At 37.1% G+C, this 20,147-nt stretch overlaps 1 protein-coding gene across 1 annotated transcript in view; it reads left to right on the top strand.

Moving 5' to 3' along the window:
- The window catches only part of PIEZO2 (piezo type mechanosensitive ion channel component 2), a 316,515-nt gene that overhangs the window by 204,329 nt on the left and 92,039 nt on the right, over positions 1 to 20,147 (top strand). Inside the window, exons 8-13 of the mRNA XM_074847751.1 lie at positions 6,398 to 6,560; positions 13,397 to 13,528; positions 14,617 to 14,655; positions 16,476 to 16,614; positions 17,015 to 17,148; positions 19,271 to 19,507. Of these exons, the coding sequence (XP_074703852.1) occupies positions 6,398 to 6,560; positions 13,397 to 13,528; positions 14,617 to 14,655; positions 16,476 to 16,614; positions 17,015 to 17,148; positions 19,271 to 19,507 (844 nt within the window). The remainder of the gene's footprint in view (positions 1 to 6,397; positions 6,561 to 13,396; positions 13,529 to 14,616; positions 14,656 to 16,475; positions 16,615 to 17,014; positions 17,149 to 19,270; positions 19,508 to 20,147) is intronic.

Genomic DNA, 20,147 nt, shown 5'->3' with positions numbered 1-20,147 from the left:
TTTAAAGTTGTTAATTCACTTGAGAGCAAAGTGATTTTATTGTGGCTACTTATATGGTCGTTTGGTTCTCCCTGAATTAAGATTTGTGTTGTATTTACACTTTTTGCAAGCTTTTATATAATTCACAGCCTTTAAAGCTATCCTTTCTCCTCTACAGCTTCCTGGATTAATGGCTCACAATTTCTCTCTGTCCTCATTATACAAATGATATTAGCACACAAGTTTTAAATTACATACTTTTTCATGAGGTTTCTCCTGCAATAGATGTGTGTTTGAAATTAGTTTTCCTTTACAAGAAAAGTCACTGATGTTCAGAAGAGGTTGGGAGATATACTAGGGCTGGTTTTGTCATTGCCAGAAAAGCTTTGATCCAATAGAAGCTATGGAAACCAAGGCTTGGTAGAAAAAGAGTACATAGACATCTGCTAAAGAGCTACAGAAATATGATGACATTAAAACAAAAGTTAGAATGATCTACTTACCCACCAAGCCTGTATGCACAGTGTGTATGCTGTATTATAGCGTTGTGATAGCAACACTCCGAAGGAAAACACTTCCAGTCTTAGTCTATGTTTTCAGATATTTCCAAAAAAGTTATTAACTGTTAAGCTGAAATTTATCATAATACTTCTCAACCCAAACAATCAAATTTTTGTGTTATTGTTAATACGGCACAGTTCCAGTTAGCCAGTTCTGAGTTATCCAAGTCTGAACCAAAGCAGGGTCTAGGGCTTTTAAGCACTAAAAATACTTGCAACGCTTTTTAAAGCTTGTATCACTCGAAATGGATAAATTTAATAACTGTAGTCCAGCTGTGGACTGAGGTTTGTGTGTGCAGTATCTCCCTACACAGTTGTCCCGCTGAGCTGAGGAGAAGGCATGAAGGATCAGCTCCTTCTCTGTGGAATCTCATAAATAACGTGGCTTGGAAAGACAAATGCCAATTTTCCCATTCATTCTTTTTTCCCTTTAAAAAGCCATGTGAAAACAAATGCCTCCTGCTCATCTTAACCCTAATTCTCTGGGATGCTCTAATGCATTTCAGCCAACTTTCCCACCTCTTTCCTCCCTCTGTGTTCTGCTATTTCTGTAAAAACGTTGTGTCAGTTCAGCATACCCTGGAGCATTAGCTCCAGTGTGGTCTGAATTCCCAGCCTGTAGCTGGAGTAACAACCTTCTGGAAGGCATGGATGGGCCTGGAGGTACCACGGGACTGGCTGAGCCCTTTCCAGTGGTATGTATTTCTCTGGGCATATAGCCAAATGATGTACTGGAAGGAGTGGCGTGCTCACAGGATTCCCTTGGAAGAGACATTACAGATATAATTTTATGGATCATAACTTGTGTGTAGCTGCCATCCAAGTACAGAAAACTCAACAGGATGGCTTGTGTGAACAGGGGACTCCTAACTTTTAGGAGGGCTGTGTAGGAATGATATTTTCTATATGATAATTTATTTTTTAATTCCTTCCACTCCTTCCTCCCTCTTTTCCCCAGGACATTTTCAAATTTGACAAGAGCATGTACCTCCTTTAAGTCAATGTTTGAATAAAAGGTTCACTCCTCAAGCAATGCTTAGAGTTTGGGACATAGCCCTTTCAGTATGTCAAGTACTCTTCTTTCTGAATCTCAGTCTTCAGGGTTTGGCCGGTGAAACATGAAGTTTTACCTTTTCTCCCTGTATGTCATCCCTCTTTCCCCAAGAAAAAGAGTATTTCTATAACAACAACCACCACCTGCTGTCCCCCTGCCCCACCCAAAAAGGCTAATTTTTTTCCCCATTTCTGGGGATTTACTGTTGTGGAATTTCTCTCTGTTGTTTCTTTATCTGCTCTCTCCTCTCCCCTACTCTTCCTCTCTTACTCTTCCCTTTTCCTTTTTCTTCTCTTGTTTGGCCACTTCTAGAATCTCCATTTTAGGGCTCAGCTATTCAAATGTCAGTCAATCTTGATATTCCATTCTCCTACCCCAGACTTGCAGGCACCACTCCCCTCTCCTTCCATGTGAGAAGAGTGAAATAAATATTCAAGAGAAGATATCCAGATGAAATAATGATGCAGACAGTTCATAAAATCCAACACAAATTGAGAGAAGTTTTACAAAGATGGATTCCCCAAATCCAACCCAGCACAACGGAAGTCTCTGATGCCATTTCTGTGAATAACCATCTAATATTTACTGGCCCCAGCAAAAGATTCCTGTAATCGTAAATACTAAATCAGGAAATGCAGCTCCTGAAGTGGCTTAATGCAGACATTTTCTTCAAACTGTAATCTTCATGCAAGCTCAGAGAAGATATAGGAAAGTGACTCCTGCTCTGTTGTGTAGTGAAAAGTAGTATGTAAAGTAGAACAGAGAGTTGTAGGAAGATGGAGCAACTGGAAATCTCATCTAGACAAAACTACTATAGAAACTAAATGTGGTAGAAAATAAGGCAGTAGAAGATTTGCTATCAATTGAAATCAAGATTGGATGCATTTCTAAACTATAAACTGTAATTCAACCACAAGTTATTTGTTCAATACAAGAATTATTGCGTGTCCTACATTGTGCAGGAAGTCAGAATTATTACTTCCCTTCCTGGCCTTGGAAATTATGAGGCAAATCCTGGTCTGAAATCAACTCCTAAAACATCAGTACACGGCAGGATCTGAACTGACAAATACATTTTTACAAAGAAAAATGTTCCAGATCATTTTTATTCGAGGCAAAAATCACAGACCTAACAGATCTGTAATTACTGTGTTTGATAATTCTGTAAGAGACATATATTTATTATTTTTGTTTATGTAACCATTTTTGTTCATGTTTAATGCCATGACTGATTACTAATGCCAATTCTTATATTAATGTAATAATTAAATAATGCATGCTGGAGAAGTTTTAGCAATGTACATAATGCAGTAATAAAATGTGGGTACTTCAGAAGCTCCTTAGGTCAAATATCTGTGGGTGCAAAAGGAATTTGGTTTTCTGTTTTCAATTAAAGTTGAAATTGCTTTTCTGAATTTGCATGCTAGACTAATACAAAACGTGGGGGCTTTTTATGGTCACAGCATAGAGCTTTGTCAGAGAGTCACAGAAGATGAAAGTACATCTGTCACAAGGATGATTCACAGATACAGTAGGAAGCTTTGCTGGGAAAACAAGCTTACAGAGTAGGAAGTGGACAAAAAGATACTGCCTTTATTTTAAGAACTATTTTTCACTGTGTTATTTCACAGCATTCCTCAGTTGGACATTCAAGTTCCTCTTGGCCCTTTATAATTTCTAAAATTTTCCAAATGATTTCTGATATACTTTTTTTTTTTTTTAATGAAATGCATTTTTCAGAATATTGAAGAGGACTTTGAAAAGCACAAATTTTGTTTCTTTGAAAGAATAGAAGGATTAATCTATTATATCTTGTAAACTTCCAGTTGTTTTTGATGTTACATGCAGTCTTTTGAAAAGCAAAGTATTTCCATTAGTAAATAGTCTCTCAGTATTTGTTTTGTTTTTCTTCTGTATCCAGGCATGCATAACTTGTCTTGTTTGGCAGCTGGCTTCCCCCACTTAGAACTCATTCGAGCTTTATTGATGGTATATATGTATGTTGATTAAGATGAAGTCACACTAAGATCAGAGTTGGGCACAAATATAGCTGATCGTGGTCAATACTGAATGTAAAATCTTTGTGGAATGAAGTATACAAAGCTGAATAATGTCCTAATATATGTTGCTTACTGTAAATGCTTATACATTTTATGGCAGTCATTCCTGTGTATTTAAAAGCTTTGAATGAGAGAAGATGACTCTGTATCTCTGAAAAATGTTCCGCACCAGCAGTTTGCATTGAAGATAATGATGAAGCATAAATATTGAATGAGTAGCAACTTGTAGCCTTATTGCAGTCCAGAACAGACAGAATCAGCATTCCCAAGATGTCAGTGTATTTTGAATGATAGATAGGGAATGTTGTGTTGAGAACCTTTGTGACTAACAAGTCTCAAAACCCAATGAGAATTCAGAAATGAGGAGCAGTTCCTCTAGATTTATGATTTATGAGACAAAGTGAAATGGGTTAAATGAATACATTGCTGGTCAGGTGGCAACTAGAAGTGAAGAGATGTATTGTAACTTATGTATATTTGGTGAATGCAGAACCAGAAGAGAGCAGAATAAGTCCAATAGTATAATGTACGGATAACTTGAAGCAAGCAAATGAAAATAAGAGAATGAGAATTTAACTGAAACACAATAAAATTTCCTAACTGGTAGGATTATGTGGAATTTTTTTCAGTGAAGATAAAAGTGAAACACAAGTTTTTGAGACTTTATGGTAATGGTATATTATAAAACATACTATTGGACTGGAATATGTGATACGAAGGTCATGCCTGCTTGGCAGAAGGGTCCAGAGACCTTCAGGAACATTCCCTCGTTTCTGTAGGAAATACTCCTCACTCACTGTCAATGGAAAGACTTCTTACTTCAGTAAGAACTGAACTTCACTCTGATTCTGATACGTTTATGAAACTGAAATAGGGTGATTCATACTGTGCTAACATAGAAAAGCTTAAAATGAACCAAAGATAGAGAGATGTGTTGTAAAACAGAGGCAGCAGATGAAACTAATAGGAACTCAACAACCCTGATAATCGATGGGCAAAAATTACAAGTCCATTGGCAGAGAGGAAAGCAGACAAAACAAGATGTTCCCCTATGCTGATAGAAATATGAACAGAATAAAATCCAATGTGAATTTTGGTCAGATGGAGCCAAACCGTAACACCAGCCCTGAATGTGCTTGGATGCTACGGAAGTTTGAATCTGGGTCAACTCCAAACACAGCTCTGTCAGCTCCTTTAAGTTACAACAATTTATTTTGTATGCAGGATCTTTTTTTTTTTTTTTCTTTTCCAACCTTGGATCCACCCAAAAGCTCTGAGAAGTCTTAAAGTTTATAGCCTTTGGCTCATGTTGACAATCAGAATGAGAAGTGAGTGCTGATAAATTGCTTAATAAAATGCTATAGAGCTCTAGTTCTGGCAGTTAATGGTATTATACCCATGCCACAAACCCCCAGTGAATGAACAGGTATAACCCCTCCCTTTTTATATTCTTTTCACTTTACAGCATCCAAAGGGCAGATTTCAGGCAGCACATCTCTGTTCAATATCATTCTTTGTATTCATTTACCCTTTCATGTTGGATCTTACTAGGTAAACGAAGAAGTAATCTTTTAGACATTTACTATTTATGATTAAATCCCCCAGCAGAAAAACTTTGGTTTTAATGTATTTCTTTTACTCTTTCAGTAATGACAGTTTGGGATTTTTTTGTTGTATCAAGAAATAGTTCTCCTTAAACGTCTCTTAGAATCAAATCACAAGAATCAAATTTCTTGTGCAAATTGCAAACTCTCATACACATTGTGAAAGAAAAAGCTTTGTTAATAGAACAAAACTGTTTATAGTGAATACTGACATATGCTACTGGTGACTCTATGCCTAGCTTTGGAACTTTGCAAAATATTTTACAAGGAAAGAACCAGATTAATTATGATTTCCTGCAAGCTTTGTTTCAGCATCTAACACACCTACAAAGCATCTAACATCTTGTCTTAAGTTTAAAATGTTAGGGATTTTTTTTTCCTTTTTTCCAACATAAGTTTCTTACTAGATAGAAATATTGTGAGATCCCAGTTTTTCCAGAAGTAGTCAAATATCTCATGTCATTGATATTAATAGCGCAACTACAATAATACTAATAATGGAATTAATTTTTTTCTTCTTATTTTCTCAATGATTTCATCATCCAGAACGATTGCCTTTCTGAATATTTTCCTTCTCTGTTCACAACTATGAATTTAGTGGAGCCCTGTATATTTATAAGTATTTGCATAATTAGATACCAATTTATTAATAGTAGTAGCTTTTTTTAAAAAAAAAATCAGTAAGCTATCCAATGTGCCGAGGAGATGTACTTTACAGCTCTGTCCTGGCAGAATGAGTGGAATGGTGTTGTATGTCAGTTTACTAAATCACTCTGAAATGTCATGTTGCTGTGATTTGCCAAATGGTCTTGCAGCCAGATTTTCTCTCCCCTTTTTCTGTAGCTCTGGGCCTACAGGGAGCAGGTCATTTAAAGTTTTCACATTGGACATGGTAGATGTAATAATATTATACTCCCATTTTTTATGTCGAAACCCAAGTGCAAAATCCATTCCTTTTCACTAAATACGTGGAATGAAAATATTCACTGCATTTTAGATAAGATGGCAAATGCTATTTTTGAACAGAGCAATTGCTATTATAGGTAAGTGGAAATTACTGAAAAAAAAGTATTTTTAAACATTGTTAAGATTTGGTGTTTATTCTCTAACTTGGTTAGTTGGGTTTTTTTATATCCACAGGTTGTTCGGTGTCACTTCTCTTACTCAGACAAACTGCTCAAGCACTTGGATGATCATCAAAAATCAAGAATTACATTGGTATCACCATGCTAATCCAATCTTATTACTGGTGATGTACTACACCCTCGCAACTCTTATCCGTCTCTGGCTACAGGAGCCCATCGTAAGGGTAAACTCCTTCTCTTTTTTAGCACTAATGACTAATGCCTGTGAGATTGGCCAATCCAGGTATTTTCTAACAGAGGTGCAAACATTCAGAAAAGTTAAGAGAAATAGACAGCAAGTTCAAGCTGGTATCTTGACTTTGTTCTTTTTGATAAGTGTTTTCAAGAGTTTGATCTTGCAGGGGCTGCATGGATATTAATCTTAAAAGCAGTGGTTCTATTTATGTAAAGAATAGAATGGCAGAGCATAATGCTTGCTCTGATTTGGAAAGCCATTATCGATATGAAGTAGTGTAGATGCTATTGAATGAAAGGCAAACGTGAGGCTTGTCTAGCAGAACTGAAGTAGGATACAGGCTGGCACAGGACACTGTAAGACAAGATGGAGATTTGCAATTTTATCAGACTTAGAGAAAAAGTTTGTTAAAACTTTTCCTCCCGAATCTCTGCACCTGAGTGAAAATCCTAGCTTTCATTTAAGAACAAGAGAAAAAGGAGGCAAAAAGTAAATTTTTACTTCTTGTTTCAGAGGAAAAAAGGAATATAAAACCCCAAAAGCTTAGAAACTGGAACTATAAAAAGGATGATCCTAAACATTTATTTTAATCTCCTGATCATCTGAGGCTTGACATGAGTTTTAGAGTTCAGATTTAGCAGTGCTGTGAACCACAATGAAAATACTCATGACTGAGCTGTGAATTAGTGGAGTTCGTAGTAGAAAGTAAAAATGTTGAAGGTTTTCTTATTTTAAGGGTGTTTCTTCATGTAATGGATAATGTAACAGTTTAACATTTAAAAAGGCAGACAAAATACATCACCTCTGAATTGAGATGTCTGATATTTGGGGTTTACATATATTTGGCTTCATAATAAAAGTAGAATGATGCCAGAACTGTCAGCTTGAGTTATTATAAAATCGTCTCTTAAGTTTCCAGAAATCTTAAGACTGGCTTTTCTAAAGTCACAAGATTGTGGTCCAGTGCCCTCTGGCATTGGGTTCTTTTAGGGGTTTTTTCCTATTATTTTTTTCTGCAGCTGCAGCAGCTGGAAGCTGGCTTTTTTTCTCTCCTTAAATGAAAACTGAGAATTCCAGATAATAATATGATTTTAGCATTGGGGCTGTAACTAAAACTTCACATCTCACAAACTGTGTAGTAAAATCATGAGAATTGCTCACAGAGGAGTAACCACATGTGAAATGCAGTTAGTGGGAGCTGTGTGATCTCAGCATCTCTGGGAATTCATTTCCAGTACCTGGGTTGTTTTCATCCAACTTTCACCATCTCAAAGCTTGGTGCTGGGTCTGAGTTAGTTACTGTGCTTTTTCAGTGGAGAGAAATGGGCCTGTATGTCTCAGGATAGAGTGAATCCTGCAAGTTCCTCCAGAAACTAGAGAGGAACTATAGTGGACTTGCCTGCACTTTCTTTTAGACTACTTGTGTTGTCTGAGATAGATATTTCCATAAAACACTGAAATCAGTCTCTGAGGACTGGAAACAAGTCAAATTAGAAATGCTTTCTAAGCAACTGCGCTAGAGCAAGTAAGTATCAAAAGAGATTTATTGAAGAAAAGTTGATGTCTCTCAAACCCATGGCTACATGAGAGGCAATGCAAAGTCTTGGCACTCCTACGGGAACTTCAGATGCCTCTGAAGATAAATGGACACTTAAAAAAGAGAACATTGTAAAGAAAACAGTACCATGCATTAATGCTTTTTTTTTAATGCACAGAATGTTGCAATGCAAGTATTTGTCATTAGAAAGAGATGCTGAGATTTGCAAAATTTACCATATTTTACACACTTTCTCCTTACGGCTTTCTTTTGTCCATATGCATTTTGTTTTTCCTTTAGTGGTTCCATAGATCAGGAACTAATCTTTCTCTTACTAGCTTTCTTCTGGTAGACTCCGTTCTCAATTATTTAAATCCAGAAATAATTGTATTCCAGGTTTCATTGAAATGTTTTTTGACTTGTGAATTTGTGGTGCATTTGATTCATTATGGTACTAAGTATATAACCTGCCTTTGCAATCCCCAGTGATTTCAAAGTTACACTGTATTTAGGATCTCACCACTAAGCTGTCTATAGTTGAATGGTTGGCAAAGACAATATGCTATGTACTGTTTGGTGTAAAGAAGTTGTTCTTTGCATACTGCTGTCATGTACAGTTAAAAGTTGCTCATCTTAGAAATTTTATTCAAAAGAATCTCATGAACAAAATCCGATTTGAACAAAATGTGTATGATAGATTATGCATAAGGAAATATTTATTCAGCCTAAAAAGGTGTATATAAGCTAAGTATAATACTGACATAGCAGATTCTAAAAACAGAGTAAGACATGTACACTTGGTGTTTTTTCCCTCTTGTGTGAACTGAATCTTGCTGGACTGCAGCAGGAATTGTCTCTGAGACACATGCTCTTGAGACTGTCTCTGAATACTGCAGCTGATGAACAGTTTTACAAGAACAATGTCCACTTCAAATCTTGAGTTTCAGGGTGAAGTTTTTTGTGTGTGCGCCAGTCTGTCCAAGTACGGCACGTATGAGATTTCAGTGTATGGTCTCTGTGTGGGGTTCTGTATGGTTCTTACCCATCCAAAACGCCCTTGGCGGTCAGTGGAAGTTTTGCTTTTCTTATGTCTGCTATTTTGGATCCTGATTTGTTCTAACATTGAGTCTTGTGAAATTCTACCTCTGCAAATAAGAAGAGGCAATCTGCCTCTGGAGATTTTAGCTCATGGTTGTAACTGCTAATACTGAGTATATGAATAGGGCCCATTTATTCTGTCCAGTGAGTGGTAAGGGATAGTAGAGAAATCAACAGAGTTACCAAAGTTTAATGTAGAGTCCTCTTAAAGAATTTTTAGAATTGTTTGAATTCAGAGGCACTTGAGAATTGCTCAGGTAGTGGAAGAACTGGAAGAATTATACAAGTCAAAGGACTCTCACAAGTTGTAATCACATGACTAGTACTGTGGTTTTTGACTTTTCTTCATCTTCTGAGAAAGAGAAAACAAGGTTTCCCACCCTTCCCTATAATCTCTTAGGCTAGAAATATGTTACTAAAATCGTTGTCTACATCTTAGGTCTTTTGGTATTGTTTTGGTCCCCTGGTGCTAAACTAAATGCTGTTGATAAACAGTTTTTTATGGTCCACATTTATATTAAAGTTTCAAATGGCAGTGACAAATATTTTAAGCACAAAGCCAGTTTATTTCATCTTACAGTTTGGCTAGGAATGGTCTTTCACAATCAAATATAAATACATAATTGTATGTTAAATGTGCTACCATTGCGTCTGAGAAGTAAAGCTAAATTAATAACCATTGTTTATCTAAGTCCAGATTTAAAAAATAGGACCTTACTATTAGGATTGGAATGGAGAGAGTTTCAAAACCAGCTAGGATGTTTGGATGTCCTGTTCCCATGGGTAGCTTTGCAGACCTCTGTCCAGCATCCCGATTTATTCTTACTCTATTGCATCAGCTGATTTTGCATAAGCAATGGGAACACTTACCACTAGCTAGTTCCCATTAAAAGCCTAATTTGGAACCTTGCCTTTGAAACACCTCAAGTTCAGACGAAAACTAGCTTTTATACCATGAGGTATCTCTTTGTTGGCAGTAGATAGAGTTTAAGTAAAACAGCAAGTACCAGGGCATATGGATATTTTTGTTGCAAACCAGAAGTCAACTTAGTAAGACTTAATCTGAAGCAAAAATACAAATATCTGCTAAGTAGAAAGGACAAAATAGACAAGAGAAAAATTTTAAGTCCTTACAAACAAATCGTTCAGGTTGAAATAAAAAATGACAATTAGTTAACTTGTTTTGTAGTTATTAACAGGGTAAATTCAGATTAATGCTACTACAGCTGGTGTGTAGTCTATATTTTGTCTGCAGCTCAGCAAAGTTCCTGAACCTACCCTTAAGTCCTACTGAAGTCAGTAACACCTTGCCCCAGGTTCCAGGTTCCACAAGCACTGGTATACTTGGCTGAATAGGGGTGGGTTTATGAAGCAAGACCTTACACCTGTACGAATAAGGATTTGACTCAATACTCTAAACAACTGGTACCAGTGGAGATTGTGATGAGAGGAAGAAGAGTTTTGGTAATTCTTTGAATTCGGTAATTCAAAGTTTGTTGAGCTTTGGTAAGTTCAACAGCAATGTAGAACCCAACTTGAGCACTTTTCATTTCTTATTAGAATCACATATGTGTATATTTAGCACTACAAGACTTTTACACACAGGAAAACAGGTTTTTAAAGCGGTATTTTAAAGCATAGGTAAGTCTACCTTTCAATCCTCACCATTCCCACTGGTTCTGAGAAAAACATCCAGGCATTAATGATTGGTAGAGTGGAATAGCCACTGCTATTATTATTCCATAATATTCAGTTCATGTTCTTGCACACCTTCCTCTGAAATTTTGAATACTTATTATTTCCATTAGAGACAAGAATCTAAAACCCACATGAAGTCTTGGGAGGAGAGGAGAAACCAGAAAACTAAGGAAGTAGAGAGGACAAACAGTAATGAAAACTAGAGGTAGAATCAAAGTCTAAGGTTCAAAATGAGAAATTGCGCAAAGCCGAGAACAGAGTAGCTTCAGTAGTGGCAGCTTCTTCCTGATGGTATCCCGGGGCCAGTGAGTCCTGCTGAGCAACACTGCACTGGAGATGCTCACAACTTTCACATGCAGCCTACTGGCTCCAAAGCACCTTCTTCCTCCCTTTAGCACCCCATGGTTGAGCTTCCTCCTCTCACTGGTATGAACAGCAAGGTTTTGCTGCTTTGTGACAGCTCAGCTGGGAAGTTGAAGATTGCCGGAGAAAGAGGCACAGTGCAGGAAGAGGTGTGGAGCAGCCCAAAGAGGAGCTGTAAGCTAGCATGGTTTATGTACAGCTAACCAGGTCTCCTGCTTGTCACTGTGCTCTAATAACATCTATATTAAATCTATTTGAAAAGCCCCATACCCCTGCTGGGCCATGGAATTAAGATGGAGTTAAGAGCGGTTCATTAGCAGTCCTCCTCAATTTAGTGGTAATAGTGCCGTCACAGATGAAGAAATAGAGCATGTGGATCACAGACAATCACAGAGTCACAGAACAGTCCAGGTTGGAAGGGACCTCTGGAGATCATCTGATGCAACTTCTTGTGAGAGCAGGGCCTCAGATTAGGTTGTCCAGGGCCAAGTCTGGGATGTTTCCAGCAAAGGCAGCCAATGCCAGTGATTAATTATTCTCATGATGAAATATATATATATATATATTTTTTTAATGTCCAGAAGGCATTTCCCTGAAGCAAATTATGCCCTTAGCCTCTTGTCCTATAACCATGCCTCCCTGTGAAAAGAGTACCTCTGTCTTCTGTAAAACTACAATTTAGGTATTGGAAGGCTGAAAAAAACCCTAATTCCTGCATCCTTCAGCTTCTCCAACCCTCTAATCATCTTGGCAATTTTTTGCTGGACCCTCTCCAGATTTTCTATGTCTCTCTTGAACGGGGGGATGCCAGAACTGAATTGCAGGTATGGCCTGACACTTGCCAGGTACCGTGGAATAATCACATCCCTTGATCTACTGGCAGTACTCTTGCTGATGCAGTCCAGGACATGTTTGCCTTCATTGCTGCCGGAGTTCACTGCTGGCTCATGTTCAGGTTGCTATGCACCAGGACTCCCTGAACCTATTCCACAGTGCTGCTTCCCACACACTCTGTCCACAGCCTTTACTGTTATGTGGGTTTATTCCAGATGCAGGACTTCATCTTTGTTAAACCTTGTGCATTTTTTATTGGCCCATCTCTACCTTATTTATGTATGGTGGCTCTTTCTTCTGGCCCATCTACCTCACCTCTCAGTTCAGTGTCGTTCACAAACTTCGTGTGGGTGAAATTCCATCCAGATGATAGTTCTGAAGATACTGAATAGTACCAGACCTAGTGGCAGTCCCTGAGGAACTCCATTCATGACTGACTACCATTTTCACCTTGAGCCATTACCATACTTTGAGCAAGACAGTTTAGCTAGTTCTCCACCCATCTTGTGGTCCATCTGTCAAGTCCATATCTTACCAGCTTGTCAGCAAAGATGTTGTGGGACAGTTTGTCAAAGATGCTAAAATCAAGGTAGCTGACATCCACAGATGTCCCTTCATCCACTCAACCAGTTGTTTCAGCATAAAAAGCAATCAGATGATTGGTAAATCTGTATTGGCTTTTTCCAGTCATCTTGTCCTCCATGTGAGCATGACCACACACTGGTGTTTTTATGGCTTGGCTCAGAAGCAAGACTAGATGAGCCTAGATGGATGACCAGCACGGACTACTTTGTTACGTATTGAGGCATGGATTGGTGAGTTAGGTTATCCTTTAATGGTGAATACATATGCTCAAAAGGTTTTGATTTTTTCAGTTCTTCAGCTGTTCAGTGAAGCAAAATTGGCTTTTTGCATGTATAGGCAGATGAGAAGAATGAATTTTCTTTCAATACACTGCCTTAAAAATTAAACATCTGTATACTAGGTTATGGTATGACTATATAGTAAGGTAAGGTAGTATGTGGAGATCTGTGTAATTCTGGTGTCTTGTAACTATCAGGAAATATCTTGGCATTGACGAACTACCCGTTATAGAAAAGCTCTGTCATCATTTCTGAAAGTGTCATCTCAGTAAGAGTCATCTGTCATAGATTGAGTGCATTAGACACTAAAAGACATTTCAAAGACATATTTTGGAGAGGAAGCATCAATTAGAGGAAAATTTAAATTGCTCTGCTAAGATTGTTGTTTAGAGAGCTATAACTAGTCTTGTCATTTGTATTGTTTAGCAGATGCCTGACGAAGAGAAATCTGTTAGCAGGGAAGATGACAAAGAAATAGCCTGCAGCCCAATTCCAATGACAGCAGAGAGAAGACGCAGTCTGTGGTATGCAAGCCACTATACAACTGATGAGAGAAAAGTAAGGCTGGAGGGGGAAGGGTCTCTGCATTAACTGAATTTCAGTCAATTGTGTCAGTTATTTTGAAGTTAAGGGAAGCAACATTATTATATAGGTTGCAAGTAAGAAGATCTTCACATGTGATTGTATAAATCAGGTACAATATCAAGGCTGTGTGGCAGAGTAGGAATATATTTTATAAAATTTAATAAAACAAAAATTAGAACCAGTGTAAGGAAGTAAAGGAAGAGCATGCTCTCTGTTTTCAGCTTCCGCGTTTTAAGAAGTTTAGGGCCAGGCTTTTGACATGAGGCTGTTACCTGTGTGCAAAACAGCTAGAAAGTCTGTCAGAGAGCCAAATCCTGATCTAAATATTTGGTCTGCCTTGTAATTACTAATTAGCATGGTCATTGGTAAGGGGGGCTAACAGCTTATCTTCCTCTGAGCATACTGGTGTCCTTGTTGGATATTTATAGCAGGGCAGTTAAGGCAGTTGGTGTAAAAGCTCCTGGAAAGGTCCAGCTTTCTACCATCTGTCCTCAACAGCTGCAGTGCAAAATTTCATTTGACAAGTTGCAGTCAAATTTGGGGTATACAAACACTCTGTTAGGCCACATATACTCAAGCCTCAAGAGCTCTGTCATTATAATAGTAATGGTAAATGAGCTGGCAAATGAATGAAGTTTCACATTTTATATTAGTATAAACATTTCATTGCAAGTATTTTTATAATTACAGTAATTCTAATGATCATTTAAAGACAGTTTTTAAGCATTAGATCATTAGAAAGACATTAGAAAGCAGTTAATCAGTATAACACCATACTGATTAATTCTTTGACCTAGTATCTAAAATTTCAATGCAACATTCTGTTTTGGTTTCTAATTCACAGAAACATACAGTAGAGTTATGTTAATGCTATGGCACACTAAATATCAGTTTGTGGAGCATAGTGTAAAATTTTGCTAGCTTCTTAAGAATTCTTTCTGAATTTCTTAGTGCAAATCTGCAAAAGTCAGCAAATATGCATGCATGTATTCAGAAAGTTAGACTTATTAATGCTTGAGCCATGCTTCTTTAATAATTTGTCCTTGCATTGCTTTTTGCAGCTTCTGTCAATGACCCAAGATGAATACAAGCCATCGGATGTTAGTATACTACTAGTCTTCGTAATCTTGTAATTCTTCTTAATGTGTGTAAATACAGATTACACTGATATATACAGATAAAACCTTAGATGACATCTTTAGAACTTCTTTATTTTGGTTAGCCTGCCATTTACCCTATAACCTTGATTATCCTAAATATAATTGTCTTTTGCTTCCTTAATAATTGCACTGAGAAACCACCGATTAGCCCTAAAATTGATGATTTGAAATTAAATTGCTTGTAGTAGTACCAACTGGCAAACGATCTTTGCTATTTCATTGGGTTTAAATAAGATATCAAAATATGCTTTCTAATGCAAGCCATCTTTAAACTTGATTTAGCTTCCTTGCTGTATTTTTTTCTTTCATTGACGTTGAAATGCTGAGGCCCTTAAAGCATGACTGACAACACATATGAGTTCAATTTACAGATTACAGAAAATCCAAGTCTTTGTTTGAACAGACAGCAAATGATCCATTTATCTTGACTGCTATAGACCCTAGCAGACTCTGAAAGCAGAAACATTCCCTCTGTTCAGCATACACAGAAGAATGGAGATTAGATGCGATGAACTTTGGGAGCAGCTACAGCCAAATCTAAATGTGCTCCCCTGCCTGTGCTTGGTGTAGCTGCTGAATATAACTGAACATAACCCAGATATTATTCTGAAACAGTGCACACATGCCTGTGCATAGTTTTGACAGGCAAAATATGCTCCTATCTCCTCTCCTACAGTCTAAGCAGAAGTCAGTCTTCAGCATGTACTACCATCAGTAACCCATTGCATGTGAATTTCTGCCAATACAAGAGATATTTATGATTGTGGTTGCTGGAGCCCTAATCCAAATAAGCACGAGGGCTAAAATTGAAGTCACAAAAATAAAACAGTGAAAGAGTGTTGAATTAGTACTACCAGGTGGCATAAATGCAGCATCAGTAACAATACTTACTGCAGCTGGTTTTATTAACGGCAGCAAATGTAGATCTTACCACTAATAATTTAAAATTGGAAGTAATTTATAGCCATTATTTTCATAACTACTAGAAATAATTAGATGTGAACTAAAGTCTGAAAATCTCGACATATTAGTTTGCCTAAGAAGGAGGATGAATTTTTCGTTACAGCTTTAAGTTAAACACAGGAGATATAACGATGCTTTCTTAGAGTGGCTGTAAAACACCAATTTAACCTGGGAAAGGCAGGATGTCTGAAGATGGGCTCACCAAAGTACTGTCTGTGCACTGAGCCATGCGGTCAACCTTAGCCTTCCTGAGCTGTGGATGTGTTAACTTAGTCCACCTTTACACTGTTCTTTCCATTTAATTTCATAGGTAGGACAGGCCAAGAGCACACAAACAGTCATTTACTATGGCTCAGCTGACTGCAGTAACATAATTGCTTTTGCTTGTGTATCCACACTTTTATTCCTTTTCAGACTGCTTGTGTGTAAATTGAAGTGTTACCTAATGCAATGTGACATTCTGGGAATTTGAAAAAAAACTTGAAATCTTTTAAAAGAAATATTTACAGAAGTTCAAAGTTGCAGCAGCATTTTGCTGTTTGCTAAAGAACTTCACTGAAACAAATTTGTGATTTTATTGACATAACATAAAAAAATAAGAATTAATTTTGGAAGCTGTTATGTGCTACTTTTGCAACATGACTATAACATACCAATTTCTTTGGAAGGAAGTAACTGCAATTACTTGTAAAGCTCTGTTAACACTGGCAATCCAACAGTAGCGAAGCACAGAAGTAGGAGTCACATTCTCCTACAAGCCACCCTAAATGCAGTGCCTCTCTCCGATGTTCTGCCAGGTGCTGCTGGTAACAGTGAACGGGAACCCTGCTGACTATCACACCATCCACCCTGCACTGCCATTAGAAAATGGTCCAGCCAAAGCAGACATGTATTCAACACCACAGTACAAATGGGAGCCTTCGGATGATATGTCAGGTAGTGAATTGCCTGGGAATTACCCTTAGTTCCATATTTTTTTCTTATTCTGTATCTCCACTCACTGCCTCTACCATTTTTAGTTTTGGTAAACTCTTTGGCCTATTGAAGTTGAATAATTGTGGTCACCTTACAATGATGGCTGACCATATGACAATTTTGTAAACTGGGCTGTAGGCATATACTATACAAAATACTTTGCCTACCAAAACATAACTGCAGGGATTTTGTTGCTTTACTGTGCTAAAATGTAGTTTTTCTTTTGCTCCCATCTTGAGCTTGCTGACTGCTGTAGAAGTAGCCGTCAGAGTGGTTACAAATGAAATCATTCCAGGAGAGAGTGCATATACAACTTTTAGACCAGCATGAATTGCAAATAATAATTTCTTTTTCTACTTAGAAAAGGAAGAGGAGGAGGAGGAGGAAGAGGAAGTTACTCAGGAGGAAAAAGAAAATGTTAAATTACATGCCCTGGTTTCTGTATTCCAATTTATCATGAAACAAAGTTACATTTGTGCTCTGATAGCCATGATGGTAAGTACTGGCAACAAAAAAAAATAATGCTGTTAATTTTACAAATAAATGTGTCTTCTCAATGTTTTCCTGAAAGTAATCTCATTGGTTGGTTTTCACTAAGTGTTTGCATCAGGGTTAGAAAATATCAATGTGTTGTCAGCATCATTTTGGGTCCGTTTTAGGTTATTAATGCATAATTCCCAGGCCTGTTATAGACCTATAAATAGGGCAACACATGGGGTTCTGGGTAAAGCATCACATTTCTGAGACTGAGAGCCCTGGGTTTTGTTGTCTGTTGAATGTCAGAAAACTGCTGGGACTCAGTTTTCTATTGATTCCCAAGCTTCTGCAAAAGCAGGCTTGTCATGCTTTTGCTCCACTGAGAAATTTAACTACAAAATTAAAGCATTTCATAGTGATACAGTAAATTTTAAAAATACAGTTCCTATTTCAGGTTGAAGCATGCCTTCAGTTACTCTCTGAGAAGAAGAGATCTGTAAAGACTGATTTCCTATATTGACACAGAAAGGTCTCAAGGAAAATACAAATTTGTGCCAAGCAAGATTTTAATATTGTTTTACTTACTGCCCTTGTTTCTCTGTCTCACGTTCTTGCTTGCTTTTAAGCCCACTTGATGCAAATACCTTGAGCTGTGCCGTAGCAAGTTTTCAGCATAATGATTAGATCTCTCTCTATATTCCCAATGCAAGCTTTGGTTTTACTGTTTTGGAAAAGTTTCAACTATAATGAAATTAACCATAAAGTTTCTTGGCCCAATTTTGCATTAAAAATGGTAAAACAAATTAGCTTGGCTGCTTTTTGTTTGCATAAAGTTTGAAATTTTATTTGCTGTCCTTTAGCAGGAAAAGTTTCTGAACTAAATAAGGCAGACTCCTTGTGCAGAATCTGGAGCTGGCATGATGCATTCTGAGACATAGCGAGTAATTGTTTTCATATTGACATAATGCCTCTTTTTCCTATTTTTTAAACTCACATGCTTCATTTAATCTACATTTCCTTTTTAATTCATTTCTAGGGTCATATGTCTCAATATCAAAGAAGAAGATATATTTGAAGAGCTTTCTTGTAGTTTAATATTGAGACACTACTAGCTTTTTTCTTAGTGATATATCCCTATTTTATATGACCCAAATTCATGTATGAATTTATTTATGGTGTGATCTGATGCAAGTTCCACTTATATCATAGACAAAGACAGCTCAGTGTAAGTTATTTTCTTATATGGGGACAGAGAAGTAGTATATTAGTGTTTTTTGCATACCCTTAAAAGACATAATTTCAAAGCAGACTGAGTTAAACTGATTGAAATATTCTTAATGTATCATACTTTTCTATTTAAATTGAGAAGGAATCTAAAATGTTTAGTTGGCAGTTATTCCACAGTTATACCTGTATATATACCACAGTTATACCTATATATACAGCATATCTATAGCTGAATTTAGTTCTAATTCAATAATACATTGTTAATCAAAAATATTTAAAAACCCAGTCCTTTTCCCCTAGTGTTTAATAGAGCAGTTTTCAGTAACTGATTTCTGCAAGCTACAGAAAATGTTCTGTATCTGTGAGTACTTCAAGTAGTGTAACATGGTTAGTGTAACTAAATGTTCTTCAGGTTAGGTGTGTGCAGTGTGCATACCATAACTTTCCATTTTAAATTGATTCCACAAAAGCTAGAACAGTATGGAGTTAGCATAGTTTTGTAAGTCTGTCAAAGGCCTTGAATGTAGTAGCTATTGAATATGTTTTGCTATTCCTATTCTGAATTCTTTGCTGCTACTTTTGCAAGATCTTGTGTGCCCAAAAGTTAGTCTGTATTTTCCATCTCTTTTAGTTTGGTGTAATGAGTCTGCTTATAAACTTTACCAAAGTGTAATTAAAGCACAAAGCAGGGTTCACCCTCAGCTGTGGACTTCTTAAGAATCCACTTTCTGCACATTCTCCAAGGGATTTATTTTAGCTGGCCCAGTAGCTGATTAATATGGATGAGAGTCTCATGACAATGAAAATCGGCACTAAGCAGAGAAACGAATGTAAGTGTAGCTGGCAATATGCATCAATGTTGTTCCTGAATGTATCCATGAACATTTTTTCCTCTCTTTCCTCCTTCCACAAGGCATGGAGTATCACATATCACAGCTGGTTGACTTTCGTGTTACTGATCTGGTCTTGCACATTGTGGATGATTCGGGACCGAAGGAAATACGCCATGATCAGTTCACCATTCATGGTTTTCTATGGAAATTTACTGCTAACATTGCAGTATATATGGAGTATTGAGCTCAGGAATGATGAGCTTCCTCAAGTATCCGGTTTTTTAGAAAGAAAGGAACCTGGGGAGTTGGCATCAAAGGTAGGTGTTACAAACAGCTGAGGTTTATTTATGAAACCACAAAACATATTGTAATAAAAAATGTGGATCTCTTGGCATTTCTTCAAGAGTGAATCCTCAGTATTCAGTATAACCACGTTCAGTAGCAGTTCTACAATAAAGGATAGATTTAAAAGTAGTGTTCAGAAAACTGCTTCTCACTTGTTAAGCTAATACCAAAACAAATGTGTCAGACATCTTTGTAGATTTGCATGATAATTCTGTGGAAAAATCTTAGTGGATGGGAATTGTTCACTTGTTTGGTTTTATAAACTGGATGCAAAACTAGATGTGATTTGATTTGTTAGATTAATAGCCATGGGCTGTCAGGTCTGTCTCTGAATATGATGGCAACTGGAACTGTGATGTCATTGCAATTACCAACACTACTGACTCCCTTATGATTTGGCACAAGGAGCAGTACATAGCTGTGTCTGAGCTTTAATTCTTTATCCTTACACATGAAGTAGCATGAATTGGAATCCATTTCAGGTCAGAAACAAGAGAGTTTGTTGATGTCAGTGTATGATAGATTTTTTCTTTGATGTCTTGAAAGTGCTACAAAATGCATTTTGTTTGGCAAGTTTGCTTCTGAGGGAGGGAATGAACATAAATAGGAAGT

The sequence above is a fragment of the Strix aluco genome, chromosome 1, assembly GCF_031877795.1.
Source record: "Strix aluco isolate bStrAlu1 chromosome 1, bStrAlu1.hap1, whole genome shotgun sequence".
In the NCBI taxonomy this organism is placed as follows: Eukaryota; Metazoa; Chordata; class Aves; order Strigiformes; family Strigidae; genus Strix; species Strix aluco.
The sequence above is the reverse complement of the archived record's forward strand: the minus strand, read 5'-3'. Positions and strand labels throughout refer to the sequence as shown.